At 44.6% G+C, this 19,063-nt stretch overlaps 1 protein-coding gene across 1 annotated transcript; it reads right to left on the bottom strand.

Annotated features, from left to right (window-relative positions):
• Positions 1-2,571: 2,571 nt before the first annotated feature.
• On the bottom strand, positions 2,572-3,039 carry LOC124480210 (extensin-like). Its single transcript, XM_047039315.1, has one exon. The coding sequence runs from the start codon at positions 3,037-3,039 to the stop codon at positions 2,572-2,574; it is 468 nt and encodes a 155-aa protein (XP_046895271.1).
• Positions 3,040-19,063: the final 16,024 nt, after the last annotated feature.

Raw genomic sequence — 19,063 nt, 5'->3', positions numbered from 1 at the left:
CCCCTGATCCTCATCCCCATCTCATCCTGGGCATGTGTTGCATGTTATAGTTGTTTTGATCTTGATTTAAGGGAAAACCCTTTCCCTCTCTCTCTCTCTCTCTCTCCCTCCCTCCCCAGCCCCTTTCCATAGCAGGAGAATGGGGATAGACATTCATCTGGGCCGCCACACCGCTCTTCTCTAGAGGAGGATGAAACATGCAGGCGCCAATTAAGAGTCAATGGCCGCCATGTTAACCCTGGGAAAGGTGGGCTCACCTCTTCCTCTAATGATGTAAACGCCTCCTGACAGCGGCCCAGCGCTCAGCCTGCCCTGCATGATGAATCACAGCCGCCCTAGCTTGCTAATGTAATACCTCCCACACACACACACACACACACACACACACACACACACACACACACACACACACACACACACACACACATACACACACACACACACACACTTACACACTTACAAACACACACACACACACACACGCACACACACACACCCACACCCACACACACACACACACTGTCTCCATCTGCCTCCCTGTCTCACCCCATCTTATGCACTTTCTCTTTTCATCAACCCACCCCTCCATGGTTTTCTCTACATCTCTCTACAGAGGATGTTTTCTCCAATAAATTGTTGTGCCAGACAGAAGGGATGAAGAGTCAGCATTTGTCGGCTAATGCAAAATCAAAGTGTTTCAAATTTCTCTAGATAATGTAGATAATGCAAAAACAAAATACGCATAAAAGCCAACCGTCCATGGAATGACAATTCTTTGACAGCATTCTGCATCATTATACAGAAAATCCCAGACAATCACAGTATTGTTTTTTTTGTTTTATCTGATTACGTAGTTTACTTTACAGTTTACATTCTCATAGTTTGAAATTAAACAAAATAACCCAGCACTGGTCTATACAATGTTTATGCATTTTTGTTGGGACAAGGGAGTTGTGGAAACTGTGAACAATTTAATGTCTGCCACTTTACAAAAAGGCTTGTCTTTATTCAGAATGTCCCTCCGTGTCACCATGACAGGAAGTGTGTGACTCATTAGAGAGGAGGGGAGGGCATGCACAGTGGCTGAAGGGCATGTCCCTGTGGGCAACCTAAACCATTGGCACATTTAGCCCTGCATGGAGCTCCCCTCGCCCTGCCCACTCCATCACCGCAGGCCTGGCACATGTGTGACATCTAATTGATTAATTATTAATGTGAACAGATGTTTGGGTTCCAGGCTGGCACCAGACCAGCTTTCCTGTAACACCTCCTAGCTGTCAGTCTCTGCTTTGCCAGTCTGCATGAGGCAACGCTTTGGTGATCAGGAAAAAAAAGTCAACTATGTGATAGAATTGCAAATGATGGGTCTGAGAGCCATTCATCAGATTTGTTTGGCCTTTTCCTTATCAAAGCGGATGCAAGTGCCCTGATAGCAGAAGTTCCATAGGGACACAGCTTGCTTCTCTAAAGCCCACTTCAGGCTGCATCCTAATTGTGCTAATGCCCAGTCTAAGTGGTCTGAGTTGTCAGACTCCGTGCAAAAGCGATGGAAATCTAGAGCATATGCAGGCCTCATTAGCTCATAATCACAACACATTACCTCTCAAAGGAAAGCAAGGATGAGACTAGAGGGTGTCAGAGTCCTGACCTCCCTCTGTGGATGACCACCAAGGCGGCTGACACCTGGTATGATATCAAAGGAGCCCTTATCTCAGCAGACTGGAGCCCCGTTGCTAACCCCTCAGAGAGCCCGCCATCCTCAGAGGCTTTGCATGCCTCGCTAAATGTCATCCATTCTCACAAGCAGTCACCCAGCCAGCCAGCCAGTCAGCAAGCCAGCCATCCAGCAAGCCCTCCTCAAGTCTTAATGTCAGACAGCGGCACACACAGAGCAGATCCGTTTCCAATGCTCTGAAAGGATAATAAGTATTGTAGCTAAAAATTGTGGGGCTTTTGTTCTAATGAGATGGAGAGGAGAGCTCTAAAGCTCACAGTGAAAGTCTAATTAATCACTCACGGTGGCAGGTTCCCGTGGCTATCCATTAGAGCTTCATTCTACAAGTCACCCTACCTCCAATCCTGCTCCCATTGTTGGCGATGGCTTTGTAATAACGGCGGGAGTGTGGATTGATCACTCCAGGTCTGAGTGGGATACATGTGGAGGGGTATAATGATCGGTGGACTACCTTTCTCAGCAGCCATGTACACCCCAGACAAAAGATTTACCCACTTCACAGCTTCAACTCACATATTCTATTCTCACATTCAAGCACCAGCCAGATTGTGTTGGCCATCAGTTTGATGGGAAAAAGGCGATAACAGTCATTTCAAGGATTTCTAGATTTCGGTCTCTCTTCTCACCAAGACACACTGTGGTAACTGTAGAAATGCTATGATTTTCCTCAAGGTATGAACTGGTGTTGAGAGACATTTATGGTTCTATCATTTAGTCAGAGCTCCCTGTGGCCTATGTAACACACTGTTGATGGAAGCAACCTAGCATAAATTAGAGAAGAGCAGTTTGGTGATTCCTGGGAGGGTCATGGAGTCTGCATGGGGCTGGGTCCTGGTCTATGGGGCTGGGTCCTGGTCTATGGGGCTGGGTCCTGGGCCATAGGGCTGGGTCCTGGGCCATGGGGCTGGGTCCTGGGCCATGGGGCTGGGTCCTGGGCCATAGGGCTGGGTCCTGGGCCATGGGGCTGGGTCCTGGGCCATAGGGCTGGGTCCTGGGCCATAGGGCTGGGTCCTGGGCCATGGGGCTGGGTCCTGGGCCATGGGGCTGGGTCCTGGGCCATAGGGCTGGGTCCTGGGCCATGGGGCTGGGTCCTGGGCCATGGGGCTGGGTCCTGGGCCATGGGGCTGGGTCCTGGGCCATGGGGCTGGGTCCTGGGCCATGGGGCTGGGTCCTGGGCCATAGGGCTGGGTCCTGGGCCATAGGGCTGGGTCCTGGGCCATGGGGCTGGCCGTGGGAAAGGCAGGGGACAGGCAGGCAGACAGTCTCTGCTGGATCCCCCTGCTGAGGCTCAACAACCAGCACATTTGTTTTTCTTCTTAATGATGGCTAATTGCTTCCACTAGATTACCTAGCAGGGGATGACAAACACCCCCGCGCTCCCTCCCGCCTCTTTTAGAAATGAGGGCTGGTTCCCCTCAGGTCAACTGTCACTCCTGCCTCACCACCCAGGGGGCTGACGCCTCCACACGCCTCCACATGCTCCTCATGAGCTCATCGTTTGGGGGTTGATGTTCCCATCTCCAGCAAGGACAGCAAGTGAAGCAATAAATCCCATTACTCTGAGGATGTGACAGCACAACAACAACAACAAAAATATTGTAAGCACTCTGATACGCAGTTTAATAGACAATGCCATAGGCATGTCATCATCTCTTCCTTGTGTGACTGGACTATTATGAGGCTAACTTTTTTTTTATAGTCCGAAGCTCCATGATACACTTCTGTCAAAGTAAAGACTCTGCGGTCTGTTAGAACCCCCCCCCCCCCCCCCCCCCCCCACCTCAGGCCCCTGGGTGGACAGTCTGCTCTGAAAAGTGTGCGTCGGTAAAAGTTAGTGGCTGATTTAGGAGCGTGGTGGTGATGGACTAAAAGCCATAGCGGGCTTATCGCCGCATGTCTCATTAATGCAAATCTGGCTCTGGCCGACAGCAGGGAAATTGGCTGCGTTCATGGGTGAGTGTGGGAGGAGGCAGGAGAGAGGTGAGGAGAGCATTCAGAGGTTAAACCCACTAGGCAGAGCTAGGGGAAAGTCAGCCATGGATTTGATGGCAACATTTTGTTTCTGCTGACTTGCAACACACCTGGAATATGGGAGCTTTGGCACACATTACATTTAAAAAGAGAGGGAGATAACTAGTGGGTGGAAGAAGAATGCTGGGAAATTGATTTCTCTGGTAGCTGCCTCATGTGAGTGTTCTTCAGCCCAGCATCTGAGTGAACTTAAATAAGCACAGTGAAGCAAACACTTGATGTGTCACTGCTCTACAGAACAGTACTTACTGTCTGCAGCCAAGGCAGACGTCGAGAGTATAATCGTTCTAATAAAGCTAGGCATTTATGCTACGCCCCTGTTCCTAATATTAGGTTTGTTTCTCTCTCTTGTTGTTGCTGCTTGTTTCGTCTCATTCTGAAGTTTCCAGGACATCATGCTATTGAAAATAAACTGCACTATTCCCAATTAAATTGACATGGCCCAAAAAGTTTCACCATCAGCTTGGAATATGTAATAAAGAGGTATTGGTGCATGAGAAATTATATTTGGGAGGATCCGCAACGAAACACTGCGTCATAGTATGAGTTGAGTGACACAAGTGCCTCTTGTTATCATATTTCAGTAGAAACTATTTCTGTTACAGAACCACTTATTAAAGAAAAATACAGACACTGGGACTTCTTCACACTCCCATCTCACAGCATGACCTTTCAGTCTGAACAAACATGTTCAGACTGAAACTTTGTTCATGAACCAAACTTTATCCTAATAATTAAAGGATGCATAAAGAGTGTTGAGGAAGCTACCAGGACTTCCACCAAAGGGTGCATCAAGTCAAACCAGCTTCATTGTCTTTCTAAATGTGCATCCTACTTTGGTTGTACTGTATTCAACATCATTCTATACTGTCTGCCTGCTTGCTTCTTCCAGTGCCTCTGGGTGACATTGGATGGATTGGGCTCCAATCCCTAATTTAGATTGTTCTGTGGAATATTGTGTTTGCAAACTATTCTAGAACTGTCTAACTGTGTTAATAACAGCTCCAGATGGTTATGCACACCATTAATATTCACTGTGACAGAGTGGTGTGGGCGGAAAATTAGATTAATGATGTGCTGTTCACGGTTACATAGCAATATGACATTAATGACAAAGAGCAACAGGAATTAGGAAGTAGAAATGAAAACAAAACAATCAGAAATGATGATGGGCATGAATCATTCATGTTTTTGTTTTGGTATATAGTGTTCCTTATAAATCTTTTTTTTTTTCTTTCTACAGTTCTGAAGCTTATTTCTAACAAGCAACATCATAGATGCAAAGAGGTTTTAAATGTTTAATTTTTTTTCAGTGTGGATAAGGTCAAAAGGATCACAACACACTCATCAGACACAAATGTGTGTCATGTTGTTGCTTCAGGCACTAGAGCGAGGGCATGCATGTATGAACGCATTATGTTTTAACACATGGATACACTGGAGGCAACAAAGAGATCTTTCCTACTTTGAGAGGAGAGAAGTGAACAACAGGACGGAGGAAAGGACTGGAGAAAAGGGGGATGGAGGAGACAGTGGAAAGTGTGGTTGTTTGGGAGAGAGGAGTGGTGGAGGAGAAGGTAGGAGAGAGGAGAGGGGTGGTTCAGGACAAGGTAGGAGAGAGGAGAGGGGTGCAGTACAAAGTGGTGCAGAGCAGTGAGGGGTGTTGGGAGTGCAGAGGAGGCAGTTTCCTCTCCTGCTTGTGTGACCCTCAGTCCCAGCTCCTTCAATACCAGGGACAGAGCAGCACTGCAGGTTAACATTCAGCACATCTCCTGCAGCCACCATGTCAATATGGATTAGAGAACTGGAAGGCCCGGGAGGGAAGGAGCCTCCACCATCTTCAATTACAATAAGCAAACAGCTCCTGGACACAGGAGGAGGAGTGCGAGAGGACAAGTGAGGGAGGGAGGTGGAGGAATGAGATAGAGAGGGATGGAGGAAAAGGCTGGGAGAGTGAGAGAGCAAGAGAGAAAGATAGTGTGTGAGACAAAGAGAGAGAGAGAGAGAGAGAGAGAGAGAGAGAGAGAGAGAGAGAGAGAGAGAGAGAGAGAGAGAGAGAGAGAGAGAGAGAGAGAGAGAGAGAGAGAGAGAGAAAAGAGAGAGAGATATATGACTGGTTTGGCCCACACTAGATAAAGTAAACATAATTAGCTTAATAACCATTTCAATTAGCTGTAACCCTCATGACCACATGCTAATGAAACACTAAGACCAAAATGAATGAGAAAAATAATTTCTAATTACAATATGGTTTAAAGGCCTTTGCAGGTCCAAACATGAATGATGTTAGTCTGAATTTGCCCTAATTTCCCTGCTATTACCATCAATGCCCAACCATGCATGGATATTGCTCACTGCATGATTCATATATTCCAAATAACCATTATGTGTCATGCAGGAGGATGCTAGAGCTTGCTGTAGCTCAGCTGATGTGCAATTACCAGTCAATCTATTATTTTCATTTAATGGAACCAATGCCAGAGTGGTGTGTGTCTGTTAAATTGCTGTTATGGACTATTACTTTCATCTTTTTAAGGATGGTTTCCTACTGTGATGTTTATGCTACATTACGATGCAGAAACACTGGTATTGTGAGACAATAAACGTCTTCCTCCTGGTTTCAGTGTGATAAAAGAGCGGAGATATTCTTGGTGGTGTAAGACACTTCACCAGACCCATGTTTCTGCCACCATCTGCTCTGCGTGGCATCATGTCATCTCTGGATGCTGGCACATCGGTGCTGGCACATGGGCAGAGCCAGGCACACATCCTTGGGGGTTTGTCTGGGGATTTAATAATGAACAAACAGCATTCTTCATAGGGTGGAACAATTGAATAATATTCTGTAATACTATGTGACTTCCCTGATGTTGTTCACCATTCTGAAGTGAAAATGTACTATTTTATTAGAAATCGAGCCTTATTTTCTCTCTCTCTCTCTCTCTCTCTCTCTCTCTCTCTCTCTCTCTCTCTCTCTCTCTCTCTCTCTCTCTCTCTCTCTCTCTCGCTCTCTCTATCTGTCTCTCTCTCTCTGTCTATCTGTCTCTCCCTTTGTCTGACATGATAAAATATGTGTTTGGTCATCTATCTACTGGACCAGGATTAGAGGTTAGGAGTGTTCTTCACACCTATTTACTGTGACTAATGGGCCGACTACAGTGCCATGTTGATGAGAGATGAGATGAGAGACATAGAGGGCAGATCACTTTAATTTCCCTCTGTAATTAAGACCAGGAAGCATCCCCGCAGGAGGCCTGGTCAGCATCCCAGCTACCCGGCTAACCGGTCAGCCAGCCAACCGCTAAGCCAGCTTCAGCTTCCATACCCCAGGCCTTAGCTGCCTCATGGCTCATGCCTCATCCCTAACCATCATGCCTCCGCTCTCACCCCTTCATCCTTCATCCTCATAAATCTGCCCTCACTCTTGCTTCACCCATCCCTCATTCATCTGCCCCCCTCCCTAAATCCCCTCAGCCATTAGCCCCTTAGACAGGAGCTTGCGCTCACAGTTGTATGGGGCCCTTACAGCAGAACAGATGCCTGTAACATGTCCCATGTACCATTTAGATGAACAAGCAGTTAGGTACCAGTGTCAGATCTATTGTGTTACTGTATGATGTCTGTTTTGATTGTGGCTCTCTAGGACTCCATTTACCAACAAGTACCAACATGAAGACATTTTTCTATATTCTTACACCTGTGACTTCTCATTCTTCCCTACGTTCACTCAAACCTGAAGCGTAACGTTTTCCAATGGGCATTAATGTGGTCCCCTCGCAGGTTAATCCTCATTTTCCTGGAATTGCACTTTGCAGTTTAAGGTCAACTGCTAATGCTAGGATAGAGACATACTCCATACTCTTGTGTAAGAACACAGTTCAGAGGAAAATAATGTGCATTGGGCTCCCTGGCCTCCTGGGAGATGCTTTTAAATGGTTTTTACTGGAGAATCATTAATATTTTACAGAGTGTAATAGGCTTTAAGCCCTGGGACTGGGCTAGCGTCGTGATTACACCACACATTCTCATTAAAACTCTATCTGATTAGCTTTCGTTGTAAGGGGGAGCCTGGGTCCAGGAACTGCTTTGGTAATAGTTTTGTTCTAATTAAAGTATTACATGTTAGGGGCTTTTCAGTGGGGCACATGGCGCTTGCCTCTGCTCACAGCTCCTTTGTTTACCTGCCTCTAATGCCTCTTTTTTCAATCACACTGTGAGCGGATCAAAAAAGGCCATCCCGCAGGGGCACAACAACTTCCATCAAAGCCAGACACAATGATTATGGCGCCTCTTTATTATGCATGCCATAATAGTTGGGGAGGGATGCGGCTGTGTTTAAATCGTCTGAGCACCATGAAATGATGCTGCTAATACACAAGCCAGACGCTCGGCTGTTGGATGAGTCTGATATGGCTCATGTGGAGAGTTGTTTTCCCCTCTTGACCATCTCTAAATATGAATAATCTGGCCAGGAGGCTGAGGAGGCTGAATGCTTTCATTTGATGCTGTTTCATTTTGTACTGTTGACTATGTTGTTATAACTCAACAATTTGATATTATTCTTTGAGAGGACAAAACACTGTTCCTTGTATTTGTAATACATGTGTAAACTCTACACTTTATTTGTATTGCAGTGTCAATACAAGTAATGGCTATGGGTTTGAGAGCATGTCTTTTCTTCCTAATGATGAGCCCGCTGATGTGCTCAGTGTTTGGAGTGGAGCTGTGTGCAGGTGCTTTAGTAAAACTAAGTGCTAGGTTGAGGGCTTGCGTGAGAAAACTGTGGAGACTCCAGGCTGTATGAAAATAGAGACAGACAGAGAGGGAGGCAAAAGACAGAGGGGGGAGGGGGGGAGGGACACGAAAAAGGCAATGAGAAAGATAAATGGATGTTGAGAGGGCTGGAGAGAGAGGGAAAGAGAGAAAGTGAGGGGGAGACAGAGAGAGAGAGAGAGAGCATGTTGTGTTGGGGGCTTCATGGCTGTGTTGGTCCACGTGTGTCCATCCCTGAGAGCCATCCCTCCAGAGCTGAAACAGCCCCATCAACACGGGGCTGTGGTTTCTTGTTAACGTTATTGACAGGTGGAGCGTGAAGCCAGTTGTCCTCAGCGGGGGCCTGGGGGCGACCTCTCCAACTCCACCCACGGCCGAGGGACCCTGTCACCAACAGAGCTGCCATGAAGGATCGAAGGCCAGACAACATAAGCAGACAGAAAGACCCCGGTCAATACAATAAATATTGGAGGTGCGTCGACCATGGATTTGGTTGTCAAATCACCTTGTGCTGGTGACAGAAAATGGTTACATGTTAAAAATCTGACCTTTTCATTTGGCCCTCCGACCGCAGCTCTCACGACACAAACAAACACACACACACACACACACACACATGCAGTTCAATTACATCACACTAAAGTTCTTCAAACAGGGTATTTCAGCCCTCCCCCATACAAGGTTAAACTGTCCAAATATTTGCAACTTCTAATTTATGGACAGATCAAACATGCCGTAATGCAGGAGTCCGGTTGGGGTGGGGGAAAGGTGCTCCGCTTATAGGCTTGTGTTGACAAGGCATTAGAGGCAGGTGGAGGGGAGGCAGCTGGCCACACAGGGTGTAGGGTGTTGGCATCCTGAGGGATGAGTGCTGGCCAGCATGTTAATGACCACCCACTTCACTTCCCCCCAAAGGCCTCCAGTTCTGAATGGTTCTTTCCCTCTCTATCTGTTGGGACAACTTGAACGAAGGGAATACTCAGACAATAATAAAGATTGTGGTATTGGGAAAAATGTGATCTACTTTTGACTTATTGTAGGCAAAAATGTATCTTAAAGTTAATCTTGAAAAAAAGTGTTTATATTTGATGATAAAGTCCCAGACTATAATGTCTTTTCCCTGTTAAAACTCAAACCAATAGTGCACCCAGCATAATCTCATTTGGTTGTCTACAGTACATGACTATGTACATAATTGCTATGACAACAGCTAGATGTGATAAATGATGTGAAATACATTTGACTGCATGTAAAAAAGATATGTGACTTAATTGCAATATATTGCAATGTGGTATACAATAGTGCTGCTGTTTATTAGGATGGTTTTGCATTTTTGGTGACAGATTATGCATTTTTCTAGACTTACAACATTCACTGGAACATTACACAAGACCTTTGTACAACAATTAAAATCAAAAGAAAACCACAGTTATTTTTAGTTGATTATGACTATTTATGTAACTATTATAGTATCTCTATTTGAATTGTGTTCTTTTCTGGAAGCACATCACAGCTGTCATCAGACAGGAGGGAGTCCCTCTATGTTGTGTTGTCATCATTTTGACACAGGGATGATTTTCCAGGCAGTCTACCCTGTTGATTTACCATGGCTACCCTGGTGCCGGAGACAGACCCATCAACAAACCCATCTTCAAAACATCCACCAACTGTCGGGCAAAATAAACCCAACCTGATAAGAGGCAGTCTCTCCTACTCCACTGACAGCCCATATGTCTGCTCCTAGGTCTCCACTCCAGAGGCTTCTGCACCTGTCAATATTTCTTCCTCCCTCTGGGAACCTGGGAGATGACAAGAGAGAGAGACAGAGAGATGGAAGGAGAGAAACTGAGAGAAAGAGAGAGAGCGTGTGAGAGCGAGCGAGACTGAGAGACAGGAAGGAACACGTGGCAGATGATGAGCTTTAACACTGGCTCTCACTCAAATTTGAGGCTCAAGATGTGCTGAGAGCTAATTACCGGAGAGCTAGGATATATAAATACACGTGCAGCTGTTTATTTGGTCACTTCTCCTGGCAGCTTGGTCCTGAGCAGACCGTCCATCCTAAGCACTGACACATGGCTGCTGACAGACAGACAGATGGGGGGCTAGTTGCCCCCTTGGTCTCTGTCTGATGATGTAGACGAGGATGGATGGGGCAATTTCTATGAGGGCGACTGGTCACCCCACAACCAGCTGTATATTTACACTGAAATCTACTTGGGATAGATCCTGTTCCTGTTTACTCTCCGGAAATAACTGGAAATGGTGAGCACATGCTAGGTTTGAGATGCTAGACCACTTGAATAAACATCCCTTAGGTGCAAGAGACAAACCTCATAAAGGATTTCTCCATAACAACAGACTGCAGCCGAAACCTGTTCTGCTGTACTGTGTGTTCTGTGTCTTAGCTATGCAGCAAAGCTATAGTCACACGGGATAGAGAAAGGCAAACACAAATCCCAGAGCATTGTTTTGCATATCTGGATGGCAAGCACAAAGAGAGCAAGACGTGGGCAGGATCGTCTCTCTGTGTCTGTCTGTCTGTCTGTCTGTCGGTCTGGGTGCAGTGCCAGTACTGGGGGGTTGGGTAGTGGGGGGTGGGGGTGGGGGAGGAACCGTTCCACAGATCTGGGCATTAAACTAATGTGCTGGGATCAGGGGCCAGTGCCTCACAAGCTGTCTCTTTGGCTGTGGGCGAACGTGAATGGCCAACGGGTGCACTGGCAGGGGTGATGGCACACAAACCCAACACCTGCTTGAGCTCTGTTCCAGGGACTGTAAACGCCTCCGCTTCCCTCCACCTAACGTCTTCTCCTCAGACTGTGATTCGAGCAGCCAACAATAGGCCGGGTGAGGAGATTAACACCCCTGCTCTGAGAGCCACGGGCCTGTTGAGAAGTCATGATTGGTGCCTGTTTTGGGGCCGCACAATGGTCAATGTTGTTAGACTTTTAGAAAACGCATGGTGCAGTTAGTAAACGTACACCTGTTACTATTTATCAATGATTTAAATCTGTCTGAACACGGCATATGGGTTGTACATATCATTTAATGCAGTGTTGGCAGACTGGACCCTATCAGTGCATTGCAGGAATGTTACCATGTGTTCTGTCCTAACTCTTTACGAAGTCAAGAGCCATCAAGTTTGGATGTGAAAAGGCTAGTTACCAATACCTTTTCATCAGTATGTTTTAATCCCAATACCATTGTGATGTATTGTTTGCAATGAGCATTCCCCTTAGGTTAGATAGTTGCCGGGAGTCAAAGCTATCCTGTTATGCACATTTATCAAATGTATTTATGTACAGCTAAAATCACACGGAAATAGTTCTTTGTTTTGCTATAAATGATTGTTTGAAGTTAGACACCAAAGTTAGTTCTGGCTCTCTCTTCCTGAGGTCTGAGCCAGGAGGAAATGCATGTCTGCTACGGCGGAAGCAAACATGTTTGCTACTCTATTGATGCTCCACTACATGCCACATACTTCACTTTCCCTTTAAAAGTGGTGCCTCCAACAACACCAAACTGGACACATTTAGTTTGACAAATGAAAACCCTACTCACCCTTCATTGACTTCTAAGTGAAACAGTTTGTTGATTGACTGTAAAGATGAAGGGGTTAAATGTGCAGGGAACAACCATGATAAGGAAGGGCTCCCCGTGTGGTACAAAACTTGTTTCAAGATTTCAACAGAAAGAAAAATGCAGGAGAAATCTTTGGTTTTAATAATACAAAATGAAAAGGGGCTTTATATTCTCTATTCCCAGGGATGAATTTCCTGTGACATGTTCACTGGTGAGATGCTTTAGAAGTTTCCTGACAGCTCTCAGGAGTGAGCCTTTTTCTCTCTGAGTGGATTTGCTCAACTCTTTGAGTCATCTCTGTGTCTCTCTAATTTCATCTCTGATCTGTCTCTTCCACACAGTCGCCTCGCGGGGCGTCAGCTGGGAGGGAATGAAAGAAGAGGAAAAGATTTGTTGTCACATCGACATCAACTTTGAGCCCTAGACGCGGAAGAAGTAATAGGAGACTGTGATCTTTAGGAGACCTCTAGGCTTGTTGCTGTTCAGCATTACATGTTTTTATTGCCAGCTGTTTTTAGTTGGGTTTTTTTCGACTTAAGAGGAGTTTATTACTTGATGAGAACTCTTCCCCCCTTCTGGGTACAGCTGGGGTGAGATTCCCCCTGGAAACTGAAGGCTTGTTGTCTTCTTCTGTTCCCTGATATGTTGAAGACCCCACACGACCCAGCCGACCCAGCCGTGAGACCTGCAGGTCCCTCTCCAATGCCATGACTCATGAGAGACTCATATTCCATCCTTGTCAGGCACAAGCAATTACCGCCATCGTCTAAAGGTCAGGGGATGTTTTTAAAATGCGCTTCGTACCTCCGACTGGCTGTTCAGCTGAAATGTCGTCATACATTTATTAGGTATCAAATGGGAGCTGTGAGAAGGCCCATGTTGTAGGAAGCCTTGACACCGTGACATTCTGTCACTAAGGTGAATTGCTGTCAGAGGCTCTTTTTGAGGTTTATCTCCTGTAATCCTCGACAATTGATAGTGGTAATTAAACCTGCAGGATTTTCATCCGGCAACTTCTCATGCACGTCAGGGCTCTGGCCCTTATTGCCAGATATAAGTCAGATGCAGCCTTTGTGTGTGCATCTGTGTGTGTTTGTGTGCATGTGTGTCCATGTGTATGTGTGATTGTGTGCACTCCTATTATTGCGTGTGTGCCAATTTGTCTGTGTCAAGGAGAGAGACTGAGGAATTGAGATGGTGAAGATGATGCAGAGCTAGATGTATCTAAATGTGTCTTTTTGTATTGTCATACCTTGGATTTATAATGTTGTTAAATCAGTAAAATCAGCATTAATGTGATAGATACAAATCTAAATTAGCCAGCTCTGCTAAAAGCAGTAATCACACAGTTTGGTGAAGACAATGTAATCTTGAACATGGCGGGAACATTAATTAAAATGTCTTAAGGATGTTGAATTTACTGTAAGGCTGATAATAAACGCAAATTAATTATCATTAGGTTAAATATGGACAGTAAGCACATTACACACACTTGTTGGCTGATTGAATTCCTTTTCCACATTTTACAACATGTTGCTTGAATGACGCAAACTGCCTCACATATTCCTGGGAAGTAGCCATAATGAAATCGGTTGTTTAAATGTTTTCAAATGATTGACTGCTCAAAGTTGCGTTGTTGTGCTGGCATATTGTTTTGAACCAATCGTTGTCTGGAGCACACTGGACAGATCATTTGTTAGTCCTGGAATAGATGGTGATCAAGAAGCCTCAAAAGACCACAGTAGTTTCATTAAAAGTTTTAATCCTGTGCATTAAGTCACTGCTAAGACATGCTTTGGGGCTCTGTTAGCAGTGGAAGGAGTTTCAACCACTCACCATTGTGAGTGTAATGGTAAAATGTAGGCTTCTAATGTGGGCCTAATTCTCTTCACCCCTCAGCAGTTTGGACTAAGCCTCATCCATCTCACTTAGAAACTGCAGAGCCAGGCAGATCCTGGCAGTATAGAGACATCAGCTTGATTATGGAGCCTGAGACAAGGATGCTCAATTATTTATGATATTTAGCCGTTGTATTACAAATAATGGTTAGAGACAGAATATCTGGTGCCAGAACTCACTGTTTACACACGGTGAATCGGTTCACTTCCAGGACATCCAGTAGAAGAATTCAATTGTGTAGAAGATGTATGTTCTGGAGATGAGAGAGGAAGGTTGATAAATAGAATCCTATTTTAAAGGTCAGCTCTGTAATATATCACACTGAGTCATGTTTAGTTGGCAGAGCACTTTTAGACATTGGCATTATATTAGCTTTTGTATTTATGTGTCATGTTTTATACATCTAGAATACTCATGCCAAATATAAATACAAATGATATTCTCCTTTAATCTTCTACAAAATAATTATGGATAGTAGTAAAGTAAATACAGTAGGCTAAGGTGTTATTCATATGACAGTATTCAGGTTGATATTAATATGAAGGCTTCCAGAATGAAGACCACATGGATCACATGCATTTAATATGGATGTGTTTGACAGGCCAGTACAGTGTTTTTACATTAATCCACTTTATGGTGTTCACTGTAAGAGAAGATTAATACCACTACCAATGTAATTACCCGTAAAGCCTGCCGGGATATGGATTTGCTCCAAGCCAAATGGAATACAAGATGGATCACGACTCTGATACATTCCTTAGTGATGTATATTAAACAAAGCTGGGCCATCTCATCATGTTGCAGCCATTTTGTAGCCATAGAGCCAGTAGAACTGTGGCTCCGTATGTCAGTCACATCAATAACAAGTTCCACAGCTAGTTGCAACAAAACTTGAGATGCATTGTGCTTCAGCACATTTAGTACATATTTCCTGTCAGCTTCTCCGTACCTCATGTATTAGTTTTTTTGAATGCCTTTACCCAGACTGTCTTGTCTATTTCACGACTCTTATTGGATGACCTGATGTTAGCTGATTGGTAGATGAATCCTGCTCCCAGAGCTTCTGGGTAGAAGCATGGTGTCTCACTACCCAGGAATGGCTGGATTATTATCCTATGGTCTAGTTCTGTTCTAGCATCCATCTCCACATGCTTTTGTCTTCTGCTGCTACATTCTCCTCTTCCACACAGCACAGCCACAGATAAGAAGGCCAGCCAAAGTCTTACTGTCATGCCCAGAACAATGGGGAGCCAAGGTGCATCATTTGTTTGGAAGATAAATTATGGATTTGGAGATCTGATAGGAGAGACTGTGCCCTTTGCCGGAATCCGATTCTCTGTGTGTCTATGCTGCATTTCTTGGCTCATTGGCATGGCAACACAGTTAACTATTAATGCTAAGAGGTACATCAATGTCTGAAAAAACTGTTTATCTTCATACGTGTGTTAGTATGTGTGCATGTTTGTGTGTTTGTGCGTGTGTGTGTGAGTATGTGTGTGTGTGTGTGTGTCACTGTCTCCCCCTGCGTGCCTGGTGTCTTGCCCCATCCTCGCCTCACAGCGGTCCAGCAGTTGTAATTGGGTTGGTTTACACCTCCTTAAGAACCAATCAAAGCAAGCGAGATGTGCAGGCGTGCGTGACACGACACCAGGGATGGAGATACAGCCATCCACAGAGAATCTCGGATCTGTTTGGAAACACATGGTGTCGAGTGTTGCTTTAATGCAGGATGGGGGGAGGGGGGCGGTCTCAGTTTGAACAGTGTGGGGAATCCTGTCCCATAAAGCCACTGTTCACTTAGATTACTGTGAAAAGCACTGCTTCACCAGGAAGTCCCCTGATGCAAGTGGGAATTAAGCAAACACAACTGGGGCTACTGGTATTGTCCTGGGAACCTGTTTGTTTATTACACACACACACACACACACATTGGGGAGGAGGCTGGGCCACTGTTTAAAAGAAGGTTTGTTTGAAGAGAAGGACTCGCCTTGATGCAAGGTGTATGCCCAGATTATTTTCAGCTCTTTCAGACCCCATTGCAGAAAACCTGGGACTGATGAAATTGTTCAAACAAGACCAGGCAATGTGAACCATTATTGAGGGAATAACAATGACATCTTGAATTTACTTTTAATGGACTTTGTAATAGAACTCATGTGTGAAAATACTGTGTGAACAATCTTGATTGGAAGAGAAATGAAAAATAAAAGATTTCTCAGAAAACTGAGAAGTCCTGTAACCCTTTCATTGTATAGACATCTCTGTGAAAAGTGTTTGTGAAATACCAGGGAGAGATGTGTGTAATCTAATCTGTGGGGCTCAAACACAGGGGCCTAGGGAACACAGATCAGGAGACATGGGAAAATATGTTGGTATAGCTCCCTTCACTTCCTTGTTCCCCCCCCCCCCCCCCCCCCCTCTCTGTCTGTGTGATTAATGTCAGGAAATTCCCCTCTGCCCTTTCTGATAGATTTATGGACTTCACGGTACAATAACTTAGTGTTTCCATGTACATTCATTTCCCCTACATTGATATTTGTCATTTATAGGGCTCAAGCGCTGGCCTTTCCTCTCCCCTCCATGGTCTCACAGCTGCTTCCTGATTTGATGGGTCCTCCAGATTGCTGCTTTCATCCTCAGGTACAGATAAGGAAGAAGATCATCAGGAAGCTGACAAACTCAGGGAGGAGGATTATGATGGGTTCAAGATCAGCATGACCGCACAGTTGCTATAAAAAGCATATATATGCAGTGTACAGCATGTTGAGAGTCTATATTATTCAGGTTGACTAACTTCTGTGTACTGAATGTATGTCAAACTCTGTATTAATGAAGCAGATTTTCGAACTGTTAAGGAAGAATTCGAGTGGCACTGTGTAGATCTGAATAGTCAAGGGATATGGTTTTAATACAATTTATTAGACTGTACAATTACATAAACAAAGCTTTGCTGATCAATCACAGCGAAGGAGGTGTCACCCACACAGGTCGTTCGCAGGAGTGATGGTCAGCCAGCACACATGCACTGCCTTATATAAACTTAAGATCAAATGGCATTCTATATGGTCAATCAATCAATGTAGCAAACTCTGTGATTGGCTAACTCAACTTAGTGACAGTTTGAAACAATACATCTCCGGTGTGTCCCAAAGTTCTTTGATGTCACAGCTCTCTCCAGAGCAGTAGATAATAAAGCCACAGGGGTTGACCAGTCAAATGGTCAACTGTCCTTTGTGTGACCATCTTCAAACAATACTTTTAATTAACACAAACAATGCAACAGGACACAGTCCTTCTAGCCAAAGTTCAGAGCAACTGTCTCATTGACCCCTTACAGTAACCAGAGGACAGAAGGCCATATAAAATGCTTCACCCATCTCCCAGGGCAAGCTGCCCACAGAGCCATCAGCACCTCACATTCCTTTGAACTCAACTTAATTATTTTCCCTTCCTGTCTCTTACCAATGAACATAGAAGATTATAGATTTCATACACATACATCTATGCATATGACCAACATTTCCACTACAGAACCTCGGTACAACACAATCTCATGCTGAACGTGAGCAACTTCCACGTGACTGTAGCCTCTGACATTTCACCCCAGAAAGTCAGCTTTTGATTGGCTGGCTGCAGTGGAGGGTGCCGTGCCTTGCTGTGTGTGCTCATCAGGCCTGGTTAGTGTCATGGCCAGGATCTCAGGCACAGCCCTGGGCAACATCACACCCTCGCATGGTCTCTTCCACAGTCTCTCTTCTGCTCCTGCTGGAAATACATAAAATGAACACATTCCGTCCTGTCGTTACTGAAACAGACTTAGTTTCTAATGGGAGGACGTGCATGGGGTCCCTGTAGGTAATGTGAAAACAGATCGTGTTTGGCTCTGATTTAATCATTGAGATTTCACAGAGTGATTCCCCAGGTGAACGCTGCAACCACTGGGGAGACTATGAGACTTCACACACTGTATATTTCAAAAACTGCACAGGTGTCGAGAGGCATGGATTGGCTAATTTCGTAATTTGATCAGAGGGAATAGTGCTTTCATACAGTACTTTTCCTGGACAGCCACCGAGGATTTAACAAAATTCTGTTTACTAAGGGATTTGATGTTTTTGCAAGATTTTCTTTAAGTTTTAAAGCTATTTCACAAGCAACTATATTTACAAAATTAAATCATATTTGTAAGATAATTTTCCTAAGGACATTGTGCATTTCTCTTTGGGATGTACAGTAGAAGAAAAGGGAGGGGAAAGGTAATGAGATGTTTTTCACTTACAGAAGAAACCCTACCTTCAGTTTGGAACAGTTTAAAAAATATCTGCTGCTAAGGGGATATTTCAGGAAATAAGATTTTGAACAACAGTGGGTATCAAACTAAACAAAATGACTGGGATTAAAAGTTAATCTCCACATAACATACTGCTGTGATAAACAAAAATTATAATTAAAAAAGGATTGTCTGGCAGAGGGATCATAAACTTAAGTTATAAAAAGAAATACTGACACATTTATTGCAGGTTGTTAAATATGAATATACTGTGTATATATTTACACAATAATTTGTTTTCATGCAATTATATAAAATAAATTTAGCTGACGCTTTCATCCAGAGCAACATTCAAAAGTGGTTATAGTGAAAGCAGATAATGGCAGAAGTCAGACTGCACAGTTTGAACAGTATTACAGTGGTTAATGACATGGAACAGTCTGTTGCAAGAAACAATGTCCCTATGCTTCAAAAAAGGGCTACCTGCATATTGACTATCCATCATCGACTTAATTATTATCATAATCCCCACTCGTGTGTAACCTTTCGACTCACACGTCCTATTTCCTCCAACCCTATTTCCATCCTGAGGCAGTAAGCTGGAGATTTTGAGGTGTATTCTGGGTGTTAGAGAATCAGTCGAGATACCCATTTCCCCCAAGGCTGTCCCAGTGCGCTACGTTCCCCCTTCCCTGCTCCCCCATCTGCCCTGCCTCCTCCAGGAGCTCTCCATCCCAGTGAGTGAGTGAGGCGGGGTCCCGTGCAGACAC

Source organism: Hypomesus transpacificus, chromosome 18, assembly GCF_021917145.1.
Source record: "Hypomesus transpacificus isolate Combined female chromosome 18, fHypTra1, whole genome shotgun sequence".
Taxonomy (NCBI): Eukaryota; Metazoa; Chordata; class Actinopteri; order Osmeriformes; family Osmeridae; genus Hypomesus; species Hypomesus transpacificus.
Note: the sequence above shows the minus strand (reverse complement) of the source record. Positions and strands in the feature narration are given on the sequence as shown.